Genomic DNA, 14,417 nt, shown 5'->3' with positions numbered 1-14,417 from the left:
TCCTTGCATGTGTATCAAGTGATCAAGAGATACGCGCACTTGTCTACATCGAGTACTCACTCGGTTCCAAAGTATTCAAAGCTTTAGGTTTGTTTCAATTCAAAAAAAAGACCAACTTTATATTTTTTTGCCAATAGCAGCAACATTGAGTATATATAGTACTATGGAGATACATCTTATAAAAAATCTAACAAAATTAATTTAATGTTGTAAATGTTGGTATATTATTTAAAACTTATTTTTTTTAAACAAAATTAGAACTTTAAATATTTGGAAACGAAAGGAGTAGTAAATATTGTTTTTGAATCCATCATCAAGGCATTTATTACCCAAATGATAAGTATAACATGTATGGCACGAAGCACTTCGTTCCTAACTTTTTTTACCTAGAGTTGCCATCTAAAAAGGGAAAAACTAACCCAAAAATATTGATACTTGTCATCCGAAAAGAAGTTGTCATGTTTGACAACTAAACTTGCCATCCTCGTGTTACTATACTTGCCATAAAATGTTCAAATTTGCCATGTGTTCGTGCCACAAGTATGGCACTTATGAGGGTCCTTTTATTATTAAAATAGGTTGTGCATCATTTTTTTGACTTAGCACAAACAGAGACGCACCTACACTCATTCTTATAAACGCACGCACGCACACACTCTCTCTATTAGCACCTTCGAAAAACTGAGCCGACACATCCTCTGTAACGTCTCCTCCTATTATACGAACATCGACGGAAGTCTGAAATAAATCCACAAAAATACGAGTACAATGTTAACTCTTGAACTTGGACTCTAGTGGGTTGGTTTTAGTACAAAGAACCTAATCATCTCACTTAGACTCAGTTCGCTTGGAAATAAAAAAGGCAGCGATTATACATCAAAGAAGGACCTATTGCACTCCAATTTTAGTGGATTGCTCTCCACGGGAGCCTCATGCAGCCGCCACCTTTCCGAGAAAGCTTGGGGTTTCTTTGCCTCCCGTCAGTGGTCTTCGGCTCGTCTCGTTTCCGGTGGCCTTAGGCCAATTCCACTGCGCGACCCCAAACGGATGTCCATTTTGTCCAGATTCTGTTTATTTGGGTAGGGGTTTGGGGTCGTGTCCGGGCGTGTCCTGGGATGCGGTGGCCGTGCGCCCAGCGCGCGGCCGCATCCATTTGCCCCATCATGTCCGCGTCCACTTAAAATACTAAAAGCAACGTTTCAAATGCCAAGCCGCTGGCCGGCCCCGGTTCATCACGCCGGCAACAGAGCCAGCGGCCTACACGTCCATCGCCGGCATCAGTTAGCGGCCGGCAACACAGCCAGCCTTCCAAAATGAATAGTTCTTCTCGCCGGCAACACAGCCGGCCTCCAAAATGAATGTTTTCTCGCCGGCTCACTGCCAGCGGCCCGACGGGCGGGCGACACCCATGCCAGCCTCAAAAAGAACGGCCACGCCGATCGGACGACCTAGTTCAGGCCTTCAGCGTCGAGCATCTCCTTCTGCCTGGCCTCGAATCAGGCCCTTGTCTTGTCGCTCATCTTCGACAAGTCCACACTCATGATCGCAAGGGCCACCTCCTTCGCTTTGGTGGCGGCATTGGTGGCCTCGATGTCGAGCTGCCTCCGCCTGGCCTTGACGTTGTCGGCCTCGATGTCGAGCTGCCTTTGCCGGGCCACCTCCTCCATGTCGAGCTGCCTTTGCCGGGACGCCTCCTCCATGTCGATCTTCCTCCTCTTGGCCGCCTCCTCCATCTCAAGCTTCTGTCTTTGAAGGTCTAGGTATTGCTTCATTTGCTCGTCCTTGCTTTGCCGCTTCTTCTCGTCCCTCGCATCTTTTTCGGACAGCATGCCATACAAAGTCTCATGCAAGGCCATGGATGAGGCGTCACGTATGTCGTCCACCTTGGGGTTGGTCTTGCCCCTCGGCCTCTTCAACGCCTCGCCATCCCCACCTCCAGCGAAATTGGCCGTCTTCTTGCCTCTCTTTCTTTGAAGTTCACGATATTGATCCTTGAACTTGGGGCAATTGTTGATGATCGTCCAACAATGCGTAAGAGTGAATGGCTTGTCATTGTGCCAGGCCTTGAATGCCTCCAAAGATTGGAATGCCTACACCACATGATCAACAACAAGTGAACATGCAAACATATACACGACCGAAGTCTCATGGCCGTAGCAAGGAAAGAGCTAGAAAGAGGAGACCATACCATGTCCCCAATGCCGAGACCACTCACGGGTCGTGCTTCAACACTCTCAAATGCAGCACAATACTTGTTGCACTCTTGTTGGATGAACAACCATCTTTTTTGAATCGAGCCGATGCCACGGTTGCTTGTAATTTGGTAGGGCTCAAACATCTTCCTTTCATGGAATATTTTGTGGACTCTCGTCCAAAAAACAATGCCCTTTTGTTGCGCGCCGGTCCTCGGATCTTGGCTAATCTCCATCCAAGCTTGGCAAATCAACTTGTCCTCATCTTGTATATATGAACCCGTGCGAATGCTCTTCCTCTTTTTTTGTGCCTCGGCTCTTTGGGTGAGCTCGTCGATGAACAATGGCGAACCACTAATATCAACGTCATTGCTTTCTTCTTCTTCATCATCACCTTCGACATAGATGTCATCGTCTTCATGCCATGAGTCACCATGGTCGTAGTCAGCATGGTCGTCGGCCTCTTCATCGGGGACGTACTCGGCCCGGCCATCCTGACTTTGGGTCTCATCGGGGTCGTAGGTACGGCCATGCCGACCGTCGAAGATCACGTCCTCCATGTACCGGTTGTAGAAGGGGTCGTCGATCGCTGGCGTTGGGGTTGGCATTCCGTCAAACAAGACACGGGGGGTCGGCATGGTGCCCGTGCCTGCTTTCTTAGCATCTCGACGGACGGCCGCCCGCCGCTGCTGGATCCGGGCGTGACGTTGAGGTCGATGACAGCCGCGGGGCACGGTATGGACGGCGCGAACAAGCCCACCTCCGGCGACCCGAGAAACGGGTCTGGCCGTCGTGCCTTGGCGGAGGGAAGCCGGGCGACATGGGCGTGGTGCGCGACGTCGGCGACTGGCAGTGCGTAGGCCGGGCGACCGACGAGCCGGTGCTCGCCGGGCCGACGGCCGCTGCAGGGAACCCGGCAGGACGGCCCATGCCAAGCATGAGGATGGCGTGCGCTTTGTTGACGAGGTCCTCCTTCTCGTCGGCAGTGGCCTTGCGCCGCGCGGCCTCCAGCTCCTCGCGCTGGGCGGCTCTCTTGGCCGCGGCGGCATTGACCTTGACGATCGCTCTCCGTTCCCTCCTCTTAGCCGATTCCGCGTCCAACTTGGCGATCTCCTCCGGCGTGCACTCCGACCGCGGCTTCCTTGGCGCCTTCTTCTTCACCTTTGCGGGCGGGTCGACGGCCAGGCCGCCGGAACTCGGCGGGGCGTCGGCCATGGACGGGGGAGAGAGGGGGCGGCGGGAGGGACGTGGGAGGGTTTGGGGCAAATGGCGTCAAATGGGCGGGGGGAAGGGGGTTGGTTCCTCCCACCGACAGGCGGGCCAAGGGAGGACAAGCGCGCGCGTCCCGCCCGTCCGCACGCTGTCCGTTTCATCCCAAAACCGGCGCAAGTTTGGGCCGGGGATGGGTCGAAAGCAGACACAAAGCGGACACAAAGTCCGTTTGCGCCCGCGCGCTGGGCCGTCTCGTTTGTCCCTTTTACCCCAAACGGACGGGGGCGGACAGGATAGGGTCGCGCGGTGGAGTTGGCCTTAGGACCATTGCGGCGCGGTGGATCTCGGACCTTGCCAGCAAGAGGGCTCTGCTTTTAGATGTTCCTTCGAGTTTTGGTAAGATTTGTGTCCTGTTCAGGAAAACGAGACGGCGGCAGCTCTCTCAAGATGGAATAAGATTCTCCCTGCCTAGTCCCCGCCCCGATGGTGCTTCTAGCATCGTCGGTGGGTGTGTAGAGGTGTGTCTCCGGCGGATCTGTCCATGATGAATATGATTGGATCTGGTCATAGTTTGTCTACGTTTGTGTGCCTTCAGTTTGGATCATTCCGATCTACGCTACTCTTAGACGCTGGTGGTTGCTGTTCTGCTGCGCCGGTTTTATGGGGCCTGAACAAAATGATTTTCCGATTTTCTACTACAATAAGTTTTGCCCACCTCCAGCAAGGGAGGGACGATGACGGTGGTTCACCTTCAGCTGACTTTAGTGCTTGTAGTCATCGCTAGATGATCTACGAATATGGATGTAATTTTTATTATTTTTTGCGTTCATTGTACTGTTATGAATAAATTGAAAGTTTTTCAAAAAGGACTCCAATTTGAGTGGTTTCTTTGCACAAAAATTGAGCTAAAAATAGAGATGTTTACATTCCGGGAAATACTCGTGACGAGTGACGTGTCTGAAACCTGTACATCGCGCGTGATAGCCGCTTAGAGGCTAGGGCGTCCGCCTGGTTTGTAGTCATCCTCTCAGGCGACGTGCATATGACCTGGCATGGCACAGGCGACGTGCCGCGACGTTAACATCTCAGTCAACGCAGATGAGCCCCATATCCTGTGCCTATCCATAGCTCGTACGGCCTCAAAGTTGTTGTGTGGCCGCTTGACGTCAACAATCGTGCATCGGTGCATGCCAACTAGCGAAGTTTGGCTGCACTAGTGCTGGAATACTTTGGTGGGAATAGCTAAAAATCGGTATTGATTCTGGATTTTATCTGTTTGAGTTGGTCGAACAAACGATCCTTTTTGGTTTTGATCGGTGATGTGCGTGCGTCCCGGCCGACGCATTTGAAATTGTGTTCGTCTTTTGAACTTAAAAATTTAAACATAAAACTAATTAAAATTAACTTATATACTACTATTACATTAAGTCCAAAAGTACTCCGGCTGTCCATTAAACTTGAACTGAAACTAAAAATAAATAAAAAGAAACTAGTGAGGAAACCCTAGATTGGCTGTAGCCGCCGTCGCCGTCATCCTAGTCTTCTTCTTCGTCCTCGATGAGGTTTTTCTAGATTTTTGTTGAATTGACAAAATATCGTCTAGTTTAAATAAAATATATCAAACTTATGTCCGCTTGCATGAATTATATCCAAATTTATTTGTATTGTAGATATGACATTTACAACGAGCGTTGGATGTCCGGCTTCCATATCAATACTTGCGGACAAGTACTATTTGTTTTGGAGTCCACCGCTGGAGATGCCCTTTTTTCTTTTGAAATAAACATCAACTTTATGAATTAGAAATAACGGTTATCAATCACTAAAGATACAAAATCATTCATAGGCTTGTCATTCATGTGTCTTTAATGAAGCCGCCACCTTGTGCATGTTGTAATTTTTTTCATTCCTCCAAATAAGCCGATCGAACAGTGAAGAAACCATTTTTTATAGCTCCAAGCAATGAAGTCCGACATATGTATGCATGGGGAGGGGAATCGCTAGCACCCTTTGAGCATCAATTGGCCACAACGTATGTCTCATCAAATCTTCATCCCAAAAATTCGTGACTGGCCAATAAGATCACAAACCTTTGATCCCTTCTAGGAGTAATAATTTTCCTATTCACACAGTTTGGGATCCCGACATCTCTCCAAATATCAATATTTTGTCCATTTTCAACTCGCCAAATATAACCATTTTATAGAGAATTCACTGCCGCCATAATACTTTGCCAAGTAAAAAAGGAACCCTATTTTAGGCTTGCACTCATCAAATCACCCTCCAAAAAATATTTAGCTCTCAGGGTAGTAGCACATAAAGACTCGGGATTATCAAGCAGATGCCACGCTTGTTTGGCTAATAAAGCTAGATTGAACAGTGTATATCTCAAACCATACCTCCTTTGTTTTTTGGGACACGGATCTTCCACTACCAAAATTACGACATCGCGTCAATGATTCTTTTATAATATTTTTAGGAATTTTAAAGACGGACGTTGGAGATGCCCTTAGCTTACCATCAGATTACATGCATCTGCCTATTAAAAATGAGATTTGCAATAAGTACGGTCTATTTTCAGTAACAACTCATGTAAATTATGCAAGATCTATTCCCAAGAAAAAACATGCGCTAGTTCTATCCTTATGCCACATAATTTCTTTTAAATTGTATTTTTGAAACAGATATTTTTAGAAACACATGCATATTTTTATGAATTTATAAAGATTTTTAAGCACATGAATATTTTTTAAATTTATGATCATCTTTTCAAATGCATGAACATCTTTTTCAATGAATGAACATTTTTGCCAAATGCACGAACATCTTTTTTAGTTCATGATCATCTTTTTGCCAAATGCACCTCAACAGGACGGCTCCCGACTTTCGTCGTGTTGGCGTTGGCCACGTTGCAGGTAATGAGCGGGTGCACCACGGCGTCTTGCTGCTTCCTGCCTCCCGCTACTACAACGGGAGCGGGCAGAAGGATTTTTATTTTATTTTAGGAAAACAGCATGACTCTGTTTTGTATTTTTATTGATTTTCCAAAAATATGTACAGAAGTTTCTGTACAAAAAACACAAAAGAAGAACTAAGGAAAAAGCTATACATGGAAATGAATAAGCTAACAAAGGCTAGCAGGGCAGAGGGATTGGCCGCATCAATGGTGACAGTTAAAGATTTGGCTAGGGTTGGGGAACTGGAGAATATGATGGTGCGGGTTAATGTTTTAGGATTTACAAAGACAGGGGACATTTTTATGTAAATCTATTACAACTCAGGGGATTTTCTGAAAATTGCCGAAGTGGGGGCTGTGTACAGGACGACATTGCGTGCCGCGTGCCGCCACGGGAGATTAGTAGTACAAAAATGAACCCGCATCAAGCACCGGACAAGTGTCACTGCAAAGTTCAAGAGAACTGAACTGTATCCACTCATTACTTTATCCACCCCAATACATGCTACACTGATTTAGTTTTAGAACACATTTCATACATCCTTTAATCAGCAGCCAGCTTTCGAAGATCCATCTTGACAAATGAACAGACAGTTACTCCCTGCTCTCGAACTGGGCAGAAAATGACGTCCTGGATCCATACAGTATAAACCAACAACTCCATGCAGCTAACCTTGTATCACTCTGGATGTGAAACAAAAAAGCTCCAAGAGCTAAATAAAACTCAAGAGTAGCAACCAGATACAAGTAAGGTATTATTTCCCATAAAAAGAGTGCTGTACACAACCTCCAAATATCTGCTATTGTGATTTTTTTCAGTGCTCAGTCACTCGCACTCGCCATACCAATCAGCTTCAGCATGTTCCGATCCTCCTTGAATCTCTCAAGGACCGTCCCCTTGACAAGCTCCGGCTTTTCATCATTTGATCCCTTCACTTGTATCCCCCAACATTCAATAACTTCTGGTCTGAACCTGCTCGTGTTGGAAAGGGGAGGATTGGTGAATGTGCTGGAGGTAAATGAGTGCCCTTGATCGAAACCCGCAGAGAGGAAGAGGCCAAAGTGATGTGGCTTGCCTCCAAAGCCGATGCCATTTGGAATGTTCTCAGAGGTGAAGTTTACAGCACACTGTCAAAATAAGCTAATTGTGTAAAATCGCTCCTACACCACTTCACCCGGATGATGAATGACAATACATCCAGTAAATAAAGAAAGACAAGATAGGCCTACCCATTGCAAACTTTTGTTTGCTCCTGTAGGGCGAAATATGGACGCTTCGGGATATAACTTGAAAAGGAATGTCTTCATGTCACCATAAAAATCACTGTGCCTTTCCCATGGTTGTGATGCATATGCACCATAAATGGAACCTTCTGCATCTTTAATAACCAAAACAGTCTGTACATCTCCATTCCTATAAAATAACATGCCAAGAATTATGTACACAGTGAAAAAACTACACATAAAAGTCGCCATCATGGAATAAGCCGTCAAGCTTGTTCACAGAATCAATATAGAGAACATCAGTGCAAGATAAGTATATTTTATGTTTTTATTTATTTTCTGCCCTTTGTTGTAACACACTGCTCATTTCTGCCCCTAAGTCGAAAAATTCTCTTTTGCCCTTCTAGCCTAGGAATCGAGCCTTGAACATGACCAGAACATCAAAATATTCAACAGTACTCACGTCACATTGCCTAAGAAAGTGTTGAAGCTTTGTCCATGAAGAGAACTGTGATATAGAAGCTTCCACTCTTGCACATCATGTTGAGAGAAGCCACCTCCTATATGCCAAGCATACTCTTTATTTAAGAGTAGCAACTCGGAGGAGATGTTTTCTGGATAATGAAGTAGAGGTATCTGGAAGCCGGCTCTGCCTACAAAATAGAACAACTTAACAGAAGCATAAAAAAATATATAACATAAACATCTAGGTTAGAATTGGCTTTCGTATTTCTACAATCAGATTTGAGAACAGAGGACATGTGGTAACAAATTAAATACTAAAAACATGCTAGAGTAAAATAGCTTGCAAAAACGTCTTATATTGTGAGACGGAGGGAGTAGGTAAGAAGAAAATGACACACAAATGTGTGGACGTGTGGTAGATTACTAATATGGGGTGGGATAAGGATGATGTTTCTAGGCTCGCTTGGAATAAATGACCACGAATACACAGAGATATGGTCTCACAAATTTCAAAAAGAGAGAGGCACTCTTGTACAGGCTGACAGATCAATCTTTAAGTAAAGCCATAGACGCTTCCGATACCAAGGTCATCTGCAGCCATTGACCACCTTATTCCAGCAGAGTAGCCAACACCATGTGCCTTGTTGGCAACACTCACAGACCCGAGCAAGAAAAAGTTAGCAACTGCAGAGTACAAGGCCTCTGTCTGATATGCTGGTGCCCATGTTAACAATGTGTTGCAGTCTGCTTTCTGGTTCACTCAGTTGCACACTTTTGCCATCCCATTCAAACGGACATGTAGAATCACCTACGTATAGCACGTTTACTTAATTGGATCATAGATTGCTGAAGTGATTCCTTTAAATTGTGTCATTAAAGACATATTGACATACTTTGCCTCTTGGCAACAGCATCATGTCTTCAATCTTCGCCAACAGAAGTTTCAGATTCAGACTTACCCTAAAATAAGAAGCAGTGGCAATATAATTCTAGTGTACGTCCGCTCAAGTATGATCAGCACCAAAGTGTATTTGAGAAAGATAGAGAGCCAAGATTTGTTGCTAGAAGTCTAGAACTGTTAGAGTACGTAATGGGCCTAATGGGCCCATTAGTCTTAGGGTTAATTAGAGATGAGGGTCGCTTGCTTAGGGGTCAACTAAGCCTTGCTTGGGAGTCAAGTAAACCTCTATATAAAGAGAGGAGATGTATCAATCTAATCAAGCAAGAATTAAGAAGGAAATCCCTCCCCTCTTGCCCGGACGGGGGCCTCCCTCTCGCGCCCTCCTTCTAGCAGCGCCATAACAATTTGGTATCAGGTAGCTCAGTTCCAATCATGTCTTCGCCGCCGCCCACCCCGTCGCTTCCGCTGCCGACCGTCACCACCGCGCCGCTGCCCTCCCCGTCCGCGCCGCTGGTCGCATCCTCCGGCGCCGCCACCTCCCAGATGCCGGCGCCCTCCACCGCACCACCGGCCGCCGGCTACACCCCGGAGGAGATCACCAGGGTCCTCAGCGACCTCGTCACAGCCGTCCAGGGGATCCGGCTGTACCTAGCCAGCCCCTATGGGCCGCCGCCGACCGCTGCCACCGGGCCGCCGGCCCTGCCGTGGTACTCGCCGCATCCAGGGGCCTCCGCGGCGTTCGCTGGGACGCTGCAGCCCCAGCTGCAGCTGCCGCCACTGCCCCACAGTGGCCGGCTCCGGCTCCCGCCGCGCCTCTAGCGCCCATCGCCGCCCCCGCGCCGTTGTGGCTGCCGTGGCAGCCGCCGCACCAGGCGACCTTCGCCGCGCTCGCCGGGCCGCTGCAGCTGCCATCCATCGCCACCACCGCCCAGCCCTGGCTGTAGTGGCAGCCGCCGCTCCGCCGCAGCAGCCGCTGCCGCTGCCCGGTGCGCCACCGCTGCAGCTGCAGCAGCCACCGCCGGTCAGCTCCGGTCCCGCATCGACCGCACCGGCAGGAGTCCCGCTTCACCAAGTCCAGTCCCCCCCCCATCGCCGTCACCGTTTCCGTCTTGGATCGCTACCCGCCACATGTCGGCGGCGGTGAGGCTGTAGGCTGCCTCCTAGCGCGTCAGCGTGTGCGGGAGATGCGTGGTCTGCAGTTGCCGCTCCTCCAAGTTGCCCTTCGCTGCACAAAGGACCTCGATCTCATCCGCTGCATCAGGGATCTTGGGCATGCAGTTTCCCCCATGGGCGGCGGGCATGCCATTTTCCCCGCGGGCAGCGACCTCAAAGTCTTCGACATCGGCGGTTGGGGGGGCGCACCCCTCCTCGTCATTCTCCATCGCAAGCCCTCCACTCTTCCCTGTGCGGTGCAAACCAACAGCCGTCCGACAGGGAGAAGGCATGGTGTCACCGACAGCAGCGCACCGCGTAGCACCACTGCATTTCGCCATCGGCCGCCGCGAGGGCGCCTCTGCTGGTCAATCTTACGACCACTTCAAGGTGGTCATACACATGCACTCCTTTTGTCCAGGTGGTGTCCATGGGATCCAGGTGGCTGTACACGTGCACATCCGACGTGCGGATGGTGTCCACTTTTTGTTAAGGGGTCCAAAATAAAGCGTCCCAGTCCATTTCAAGTTGAGAATAATAAAACAAGCCGAGATGTAAAAGGCTTGTTTTTAGGTGTTAGGTTTGTGTTGCGTCGAGTCATGGTTATAAGTTGGTTAGGCTGCAGCTCGAGGACAAACTGCATGTCCAGGTGGGGTGTAGTGTTAGAGTACGTAATGGGCCTAATGGGCCCATTAGTCTTAGGGTTAATTAGAGATAAGGGTCACTTGCTTAGGGGTCAAGTAAGCCTTGCTTGGGAGTCAAGTAAACCTCTCTATATAAAGAGAGGAGATGTATCAATCTAATCAAGCAAGAATTAAGAAGGAAATCCCTTCCCTCTTGCCCGGCCGGGGGCCTCGCGCCCTCCTTCTAGCAGCGCCATAACAAGTGTTAGAGTACGTAATGGGCCTAATGGGCCCATTAGTCTTAGGGTTAATTAGAGATAAGGGTCGGTTGCTTAGGGGTCAAGTAAGCCTTGCTTGGGAGTCAAGTAAACCTCTTTATATAAAGAGAGGAGATGTATCAATCTAATCAAGCAAGAATTAAGAAGGAAATCCCTTCCCTCTTGCTTGGCCGTGGGCAAAAAAGCCCCCGGCCGGCCCTCTCGCGCCCTCCTTCTAGCAGCGCCATAACAAGAACTGACAACAGTAGTACCTCAAGATTGTTTATTTTTTATGGTCTTAAAACTCTGGTGAATGGTGATTTCACTATTTCAGACTAGTAGTACCTCAACAGCAGTAAATATTTGTCAACTACGTGTCTTGCTTTTTTCACATACATAAGAGATACTCCCTCTAAACACTCTTATATTTCTTTACGGAGGGAGTACTTTGGTGCTCCAGAGCAGTGCGAGTGCAAAACAGCACAAACTTCACTTGCCTGTTGAGTGGGTCAGTAAAAGGCGAATTAGAGAGCCAGGAGGAACAGTTCGAAGAAAACGCCAGTTATACTGTTCATATGTATATGAACTCAAGCAAGATCATATTTAACTATTAAAGGCATAATTATTCTAATGCAATGAATAGGAGCACACTTCTGTCATGATGCAGCTACAAGGAATAACATCTTTTTTGGGAAAATCTGCAGAATGGCAACACATACCTGAGTCAGGGGGCATCAACAAACTTCCAAGGAATTTCCTCAGTTTTGGCATGACAATACACCAGTTTCTAAAGTCTGATAATGACATAGACTTCTCAGAGACCCCTTCAGCATCCTTCGAAAATACCGCAGAGTTGAGAAATGCTTCAAATGTACTCTTGTTAGAACCTTCCTTGGCTTCATTATTATCTGCAAATATGGTTTCATGAATGGACACAAATACAGCTTCCAGATCAGACCTGACAATGCATGAAAGAGAAAGCGTAGGAGTAAGTGGTTTGTCAAGTAAAACCTAGTCCTGAATACAAATATCCAATGACAGATACTCTCACACGCAAAAAGAAAAAAGAAAAAAAATAAGGACAGATACTCTGAAAAACCTACAGCCCTGAATACAAATATCTAGGGACATATACTCTGAAAAAATATTTGGAAGTGGCAGCTTTCGTTACAAACATAAACAAAATCATCATCTAAGGAGTTAAATATTGGCAACTGACATACCAACATATCAGAAGAAGACTCAATTCTACCAGCACATTCAAGAAATACCTTGTTAAGATACTATCTCCCATCACATCGCACAGTTGAAAAATGAACTCATCGGCTTCATCTTTAGTTCCCCTTTCATATGTTGCCTACATGTTACAAAGATACGGATATTAAACAACAGAACATAAAGGAAAAAAACCTAACAAGACATATGGCATTCCCTAGCATTGGAAGGAAAACTTTGTGTTGAATACAAATAAAATATATGAAGTTCATTACTAAAGGATGAATTAGCAGAGCAACTGAAGAACAATAAAACTGTTATCAGAAGTTTTTTCTTTCTGAAAACTTAAGGTTTATGCGATTAAAGTAGTGTGCACATGTATCCAACCAAGCTAATCATGCAATAAAAAGTACCAATAGCAATCAGTTTCAATAAAACACCACCAACAACGACAAGATAGCAACTTAAAATCAGTCAAAAATCTAGTAGAACATCCAGTATTATACTATATAATATAGAAAGTAGAAATACATTTCTCCCTTTTCTTTTAACTTGTATTGCATTGCAAATGCAGCACTAATACCACCAAATTTGTCCAGTTAACCAGGAATCCCAAAAGGGAACGAGCTAACTGAATCAAGCGGTAGGACAAGGGTACTAACTTTGGTGATAATCAAACCCTCGAAGGTGACTCCATCTTCCACGCTGCTCTCCTTCGCCACCAACTGGAATAGCCTATCGCCGAGCGCCCCACGTACCCCGAAATAATCCTGCGTAAGATGGATCACTTCCCATCAGAAAACGGATTCCGGATCCACCCGAATCCAATCCCCGTTGCAAACTTTTGCGCCTGCGAGCTCACAAGGAAAACGGGGCGGGATATGGCGCGCCCCTGGGTCCCCGACTGCGCGGCGAGCGAGGAGAAGTGCGCGCGCAGTTCGTCCAGCGCCTGCTTCGAGAAGGCCCTACGGAAAGTGGAGACGGAGCGATGAGATCACCGCATGATGCTCGCGAATTGCTGCTGGGGTGAAGCAGCAGCTGCCGTGGCGGTCCCAGCGCTTCGAAGCTGTGGTACCTGGAGGCCATGACGAAGCTGGCAGAGGAGGCGGACAAGGGAGAGGCCTGTGAGTTACCCATCGTCGCCGCCGGTGGGGCCGGTGCACGGTGCGGTGGCGCCGGGAAAGTCGGTGGCGAGCAGCGAACACCACAACCAGCTGCCAATTTTCCTTTTCCTTTGGAACGACAACTGCACGACCCATCGCGCCACCAAGGGACGCTTTGTGTGCATTTTTTTTTTGGGGAATTTGAGGATTTGCCACACCTTATTTTGCAGTTTGAGGATTTGCCCCTATTTTGGCTGTAACCCAGGATTTGCCACATCTTTGCTGAAAGATTGAGGATTTGCCCCTAATGTACTGTTTGGATCATTTGGCACATTATAGTACAAATTTTGTGACCAAAATACCCCCAACCCAATCTGTTTTAGTTATCCTCAATCGAGCATGAGCTCGCTGTTCCCGTACTCTGTTCGTCCTGGCGGCTGGCCACCACGCAACGTCGTCGGTGTGCAGCTACACCTGCGTTGGGAGTCTCCCTGCCTACCCCCCCCCCCCCCCCGAGCTTGGTGATCACGCATTGTGTTGTGCCTTCCCAGAGCTCTTGCACGGGTCCATGCTCTTTCCTTCCCAACCTGACTAGAAATGGGGCTATTAATCAAAGATTGATGGACTGAAACATCGGGTGGTGGAAGAAAGAAAGTGACAGTTCAGAGAACAAGAAAATATAGCTGATGTTTTAGTGTGCATTTGTTCTAACTTGTGAACTAGTAAGGGCTAATGTGCCTTCTGATGTCACTAAAAAATGTAAATGTAATTTGTGATGTTGTGAACTATGAAGTGTGAATGTACTTTGTGATTACAATAAAAGGTGATGAAACTTTCCTAGAAGAATACTCACTGTAATATTCTTCAGTATGTCTTCAGTCTGTACGTTCACTATGAAGTGTGAATGTAATCTCCGATTTTTTTTAGATTTTCTCCGTACGTTCAGGAGCAGGAGGTGGTCGAAGGAACGTAGGGTAGTAGCCGATCTTACCAGGTCGCCGCCATCGGGGTGATCGAGGTCGCCGTCGTCGTAGCCGCCGCAGATCGCCGCCGCCACCGCAGGTACAGGTAGGATGAGATGAGAGAGTTATCGGGGCAACGTTTGGACTGGGTTCCT

The 14,417-nt window shown here is 47.4% G+C and overlaps 1 protein-coding gene across 1 annotated transcript; it reads right to left on the bottom strand.

Annotated features, from left to right (window-relative positions):
* Nucleotides 1-6,800: 6,800 nt before the first annotated feature.
* Nucleotides 6,801-13,530, bottom strand: LOC123111132 (MTOR-associated protein MEAK7). Its single transcript, XM_044531822.1, has 8 exons — nt 13,273-13,530; nt 13,060-13,162; nt 12,860-12,967; nt 12,254-12,339; nt 11,702-11,940; nt 8,048-8,237; nt 7,591-7,774; nt 6,801-7,488 (listed from the first exon to the last, which is right to left on the bottom strand). Exons 1-8 carry the CDS (start codon nt 13,332-13,334, stop codon nt 7,183-7,185), a joined length of 1,278 nt encoding a protein of 425 aa, XP_044387757.1. The 5' UTR covers nt 13,335-13,530; the 3' UTR covers nt 6,801-7,182.
* Between the last annotated feature and the right edge of the window lie 887 nt (nt 13,531-14,417).

Source organism: Triticum aestivum, chromosome 5B, assembly GCF_018294505.1.
Source record: "Triticum aestivum cultivar Chinese Spring chromosome 5B, IWGSC CS RefSeq v2.1, whole genome shotgun sequence".
Lineage (NCBI taxonomy): Eukaryota > Viridiplantae > Streptophyta > Magnoliopsida > Poales > Poaceae > Triticum > Triticum aestivum.
Note: the sequence above shows the minus strand (reverse complement) of the source record. Positions and strands in the feature narration are given on the sequence as shown.